The sequence below is a fragment of the Trachymyrmex cornetzi genome, unplaced genomic scaffold (assembly GCF_001594075.2).
Source record: "Trachymyrmex cornetzi isolate Tcor2-1 unplaced genomic scaffold, Tcor1.1 scaffold482, whole genome shotgun sequence".
NCBI lineage: Eukaryota > Metazoa > Arthropoda > Insecta > Hymenoptera > Formicidae > Trachymyrmex > Trachymyrmex cornetzi.
Genome location: NW_017299641.1, coordinates 1,049,303 through 1,055,080, shown reverse-complemented (window position 1 = coordinate 1,055,080; position 5,778 = coordinate 1,049,303). Strand labels below are relative to the sequence as shown.

The following is a 5,778-nucleotide window of genomic DNA, read 5'->3' as shown; positions in this document are numbered from 1 at the left end:
AACTGCCACTGCCGAGTGCCGCGTCATGTTTTGTTGCGCGGTAAACGTTTCCGCGTCCATTGTGCAGGAACCAAAAGAGTTTGGACACCGAGTGATGATTTTTGATTGGTTCCGCTCAAAGACCCTAGAAATAGAAGTCCGGCCAAAGATGTCTCCATTCTCATTGGCCAAAAAAGGATATGACGCGACCAATCGTTGCTGTTGAAACTTCCTTCCAAGCGCAGCATAATTTAAATATGGTGAAACGAAAAATAAAGGAAAATTTTTTATTTACTTTTGTTAATAATTAAATTATTTTATTACGACGTATGTACAAAAACGTGTTCGGATTCCCACTCCAAGTGCCATGTCGTCCTTGTTTAACTTTTGGTAAATAACAAGGATGCAATGATACATGGGTGGCGCTCTGGTTGAGATCTGACATAACCATGATTGGAATACGGATTCATATGGTCTGTAATCTGTTTTTTTGTTCCTCCACTAAACTGAACTAAAGTGCACTCGACTAAACTGCACTAGAACTCCTTTTCTCGGTTTTGACAAATATCAAATTGTCAAACATATACCTTTTTCCTTTTTCATTTTAAGTTTATAACCACGAAAAACCGATCTATGGATTCAGTGAATCAGTCATGGCTATTTTGAATGATTCCGATAGCGAGGATGAGTTACCGCCAGGATGGGAAGAGAGAACAACATTAGATGGAAACGTTTATTACGTGAAGTAATCAATATGAAGTTTGCATATCTCATGATACGAAAAGATTAATTGAGATAGGCGAGTGTATTCTCACGAAATACCGTGTTGCAGTCACTACACGAAGGGCACGCAGTGGATGCATCCTAGAACTGGCCGTAAAAAGATCGTCAACGGAGGTATACATTTGTTTTTTTCATTTCACTTTATTAGGGGCTACGCACAATTAAAGAAATAAGGAATAGGGAACGGAGAATAAGAATTTCAACCTTTCAAAAACTGTGTATTTTGTAGTATGTGCATAGGATGCTTTCCAGCAAGAGACACAGACGACACAGTGAATCATTATATTCTTGTTGTTTACTAATGTTAAATGAAGGGAGCTTTCCAGCAAGAGACACAAATTGACACAAGAGTCATCCTGTCGATAATCAGTAAGAAACAAAGAGAGAATTACTCTTGAGTTGATTTATGCCTTTGCTGGATAGCTTCCAAAGATTACATGATCACTGGGTCACACTGTGTTACTTGCTAGAAAGCATCGATAGTTTTTTATAAAGCCCATAGCACGAACAAAAGTTGCTTTCCATTTGTACACAAGTAAAACCGAGTCTAAAGTGAGCTGAGTATTTCATATACTCAGATTAATGACGTCATTATTTGCTCACTTTGGTAAAAAGTTATTACATGACAACACAGGTTCGAATCTCACTTTTAAAGTGAGTTTACGAGACTCACTAAAGCACACGGTCTCGATCTTGTACAGATTATAGGCAAAAACTCAGTTAAATCTCACTTGTCAAAATGCAAAAGGTACGTACATTCAATTGAGTTATGATGTCGCAAGTGAGAATTATCTGAGAATCGGTGTAAATGGAAGAAGCAACTAAAAACGTAAGGCAGTAAGGAAACTAAAGACGTAAGCACTAAGGAAATCGCAACATTGAATTCACTACTAGCCTTACAGTCTCTACTATGATTGGCCAATTCGCTTACTGCTTTATGTTTTTGTATGTGTTACGAGCTTAAGTTGAAATTTTTTTTGCCAGTTCCCTGTTCTTTTAATTGTGCTCGGCCCCTTACATTGTAAGACTTTATCGAATTATTTTATGTTAATTTATTGATCACTTTGTATTAGACAAAATTGATATTAAAGTAAAAAAAAGAGAACTTGTTAAATTATTAAGAGTGTTAAAAGTTAACTGTTATAGAATTAAAAGTAAAGGTTAAATTAAAAAAATTAAATAGATTTACCATCTGGATGGGAGAGATGTATATCAGATGACGGTAAAGTTCTATATATCGACCATACAAATCGTACAACAACTTACACTGATCCACGATTAGCATTTGCTACTGAATACAGAGAGATGTCTCAAATAATACGACAAAGATTCGATGGAAGTAGTACTGCTTTGGCAGTGTTACATGGCCGAGATCTGCGTAACAAAGTTGCTCTTGTTACAGGAGCTAATACAGGCATTGGTAAGTGAGAATAATTATAGTTATAACATTATTGTACAATTTTACTAATTAGACAAAATTTTCTGTAGGATATGAAACAGCTAGATCATTAGCCTTGCATGGTTGTAATGTAATATTAGCTTGTAGAGATATGGAAAAGGCTAATGAAGCTATAAGACGCATTCGACAAGAGAAAGATACTGCAAATTGTGTAGCTTTAGAAATGAATTTATCATCATTGAGCAGTGTACGTGAAGCTGCTGAACAGTTTAAGCAGAAATTTAAGTAAATTTTTTAGTAGTTATAATTATTTTGATATATATTACTGTTATTTTTGTTATATGGAATTTTCTAATTTTTTAGATTTCTAGACATTCTTATATTAAATGCAGGCGTGTTTGGACTACCTTATCAACTTACAAAAGATGGTTATGAGACAACGTTTCAAGTTAATCACTTGTCACAATTTTATTTGACGCTTCTATTGAAACAGACTATACAGAGCTCTAACAATCCTAGAATCGTAGTAGTTTCCAGTGAATCACATAGGTAACTTCTTGATACGTTCTCTTGTATAATGTCATTTATATTGAGAATTTTTGTAATCAGATATACTTTTGATAGATTTTCATCAATACGATCTGTAGAAGATCTTCACCAGTTAACTTTGTCTGTACCAGCATACAAGTATTGGGCGATGGCAGCATATAATGAATCAAAGCTCTGTAATATTTTATTCGTGCAGGAACTGGCACGCCAATGGCCCTCCGTAGGCGTATTTGGTTGTCATCCTGGTAACCTAGTGTCTACATCCTTATCGCGCCATTGGTGGCTGTACCGATTATTGTTTGCCTTAGCACGACCATTTACAAAATCATTGGTATGGTATAAATCTCCTAATCTATTTGAAGCACTATAGATTTAAATTTTGAATAGTATAGGTACTCTTTAAAATAATACAAAGAGGATTGATCGTTTAGTTTTATCTCCTTCTCAATATTTAGTACATATGTAGATGAATTTATATGATAAAATCCTATTCAGTTGCATTTTCTAATACTTTATTATTTCGTTATGTTATTGTGCCCTTTTGATTTATGTTCATATTATGAAGAATAGGTAAAATAATGATCGAATTACATAAAACGTATTCCAGCAACAAGCAGCGAGCACTATTATATTCTGCGCTACTGCTCCTGAATTAGAGGGTGTAACAGGCAGCTATTTTAACAACTGTTGCCATTGCCAACCATCGAATGCCGCACTGGATTCTGCGTTAGCTGCACAATTGTGGACTCTCAGCCAGGATATGATAACAGATGTATTAAAGAGAAATAATTAAATATAAGAATTATTATCTTCTCAAGTTGTCATTTAACATGACACAATCCATATGACACCACTTACACCGGTCTGTTCCTAGTAATTTTTCATTGCTTCACCAATGAGGTTCCTTTAAATTCTACCATGATCTTTACCATTGCTTAGTCCAATATGGCGCTCTACAGCTGTCACGTCGTGACAACGTTTGCTTTGTATAAGAGCTGTGCTTACGAAATAATAGTTTACAGACTAGTAGTTTGTACATATGAAAAATCAACGTGGACTTCTTAGAGAATTGGACTTACATGTCTAATTAAAATGTTATTGTTATATGAAAATCTTTACTTTTCTCTCTCTCACTCTTATGAATTAAATGATATCGTTCTTCATGATATCCCATTCAATCTTCTATTACATTTAATTTATGCAGAATGTAATTTTAATTACATTTAATTTATGCAGTTTACTTATTGTTAGCATATTTAGGATCTCATAAAACAGTCTCTTTCATCATGTAATAATCTTACTTAGAGGTAGTCTAAGTTCGTGTCTTTCTCCTAATGAACAACGTTTAACCAGTCAGTCGACTGGTCCAGTCAATTAATCAAGTTGTGATTTGTTATGTGGAAGCAAACAGCCAGGCACTACAAACTACAGTATGTTTTCCTCCAGTTACATGTAGGATATCCTAAATGTTTTATATTTTTTTCTAAAAACAGGAAGTTAAACTTGGTACTACTTTTAATTATAAATTAGTATAACAATTTTCAAATTAAAAATACTGAGAATTTGAAATACCGATGATCTACTTTGCAAAATTATAGATTATTGAATTTCAGAAGCAAAATTTAAACGAGAAATATTTAATATTTTATGTAAGAAATATTTTAATATGCTTATATAATGTGTACGAGAAATTCAAGTTTCATCGAACATATAAAAACGTTTAAACAGATACGTACACATATACTCTATACATAAATTATATTTTTATAAAACTATTATCTTTACATTTTTATTCTATTACTGATATGTGCGTAACTATGTTGCTAGATAAGTCCATGAATATCTATTAATGTTAGATTAATTGATTATTGAAAATTGAAAGAATAAAGTTTGCATAAAACGTGCAATTTTTTGTCAAAATGCATGATTTTTAAACGGCTATTTGAAATTTATTTATAAAAATATATATACAGTAAATCAAAGAAAAAGTAAAAGCAAGACAAATGAAACTGTTAATGTTTATCCTGATTGCGTCAATAAGCACTTCTACTTGCAGGAATCTAATCGTAGTATGTTGCACAGCCGAATCCAATACTTGCTGGATTCAAACACGCGACTCTCATATCCGTCGGGTTTCCCTAAACATCCGCTCAAATACGAGAACGCAATCGATCGAACTGTAGAACCGCGACTCGAAGCATAGCAAATTAAAGTTGTGCACTCTAGGTGCATAATTATGTTTTTTAAACATAAAATCGAACGTAATATTGAATCGAGTCGGTATAAGGAACGGGAAGGGATTGAGAATCAAACGTGCCGAGATTAGTACGTCATCCTTTTTCTTTTTCGTCCTAGTGAACATTGTCGAGAATTATCTGTTAAAAGAAAGAAAATGCGCCTTGAGATGAGAAGAATAAAAAAAAGGATATGAAAGAACATTTAAAAAAATCCGAATTGCTCACAATTCTCAAAGCAACAATTTTAGACCTCGATAAGTTTTCTTTATTTAACCGCAAGAACGAAAAAGCATCAATTGTTCAATAGAAATATTCGTATACAACGTAAAACGGAAAGAAAAGATTTTTGCGAAGTACATATTTATCAGCAAGTTTGAATTACGTAATTATCGGTAAAATTTTAGAAAAAATTGGCGATCTCACTGATTTTTCAATGACCTCGATATATGTTGTAGAAATAACATTACATTTCTGCTATACATATACAATTTAAATAATATTCCCCTGCCTAGGAACGTTCAACTTTTCGTGCGAAGCGAAGTCCACCCCACCTCCTCCCCTGTTTATGGAAAATATGATATTTTGTGTTCAAAAATTGCGTGCTATTCTTAAAAATTATTTTGTTTATAACTTTTTAATAAATAACAAGCGACGGAAAATATCAATGACCTTGACTTCCTTGAGGATTTATGTTTTTAAAGCAGAGAATTTGTGTATGCATTCTTTGCTCTAAAAATACAAAAATTATATATATAAGGTTGTCAAATATCTCCCTTCCGCTTTTTTTGTCTTTTGAATTTCGCGGCTATGTACAAAGCGCTACAGAGGTCG

At 33.4% G+C, this 5,778-nt stretch overlaps 1 protein-coding gene across 3 annotated transcripts; it reads left to right on the top strand.

Moving 5' to 3' along the window:
- The first annotated feature begins 320 nt into the window (after nucleotides 1–320).
- Wwox (WW domain-containing oxidoreductase) lies at nucleotides 321–3,551 on the top strand. Of its 3 annotated transcripts, XM_018513862.1 has the most exons (8): nucleotides 321–445; nucleotides 588–724; nucleotides 812–876; nucleotides 1,946–2,182; nucleotides 2,251–2,446; nucleotides 2,525–2,710; nucleotides 2,786–3,041; nucleotides 3,318–3,551. In XM_018513862.1, the coding sequence occupies exons 2-8, from the start codon at nucleotides 633–635 to the stop codon at nucleotides 3,501–3,503; spliced, it is 1,218 nt and encodes a 405-aa protein (XP_018369364.1). In that variant the 5' UTR covers nucleotides 321–445; nucleotides 588–632; the 3' UTR covers nucleotides 3,504–3,551. The 3 variants fall into 3 exon arrangements, with proteins under 3 accessions (XP_018369364.1, XP_018369363.1, XP_018369365.1); XM_018513861.1 differs by lacking the exon at nucleotides 321–445 and having other exon boundaries at nucleotides 476–724; XM_018513863.1 differs by lacking the exon at nucleotides 321–445 and having other exon boundaries at nucleotides 476–738.
- The last annotated feature ends 2,227 nt before the right edge of the window (nucleotides 3,552–5,778 follow it).

Coding starts and splice junctions, on each gene's coding strand:
- Wwox (XM_018513862.1), top strand. CDS start 633: ATGGCTATTTTGAATGATTCCGATAGCGAGGATGAGTTACCGCCAGGA. Junction 2,183..2,250: donor AGGAGCTAATACAGGCATTG/GTAAGTGAGAAT, acceptor AATTTTCTGTAG/GATATGAAACAGCTAGATCA. Junction 3,042..3,317: donor GACCATTTACAAAATCATTG/GTATGGTATAAA, acceptor AACGTATTCCAG/CAACAAGCAGCGAGCACTAT.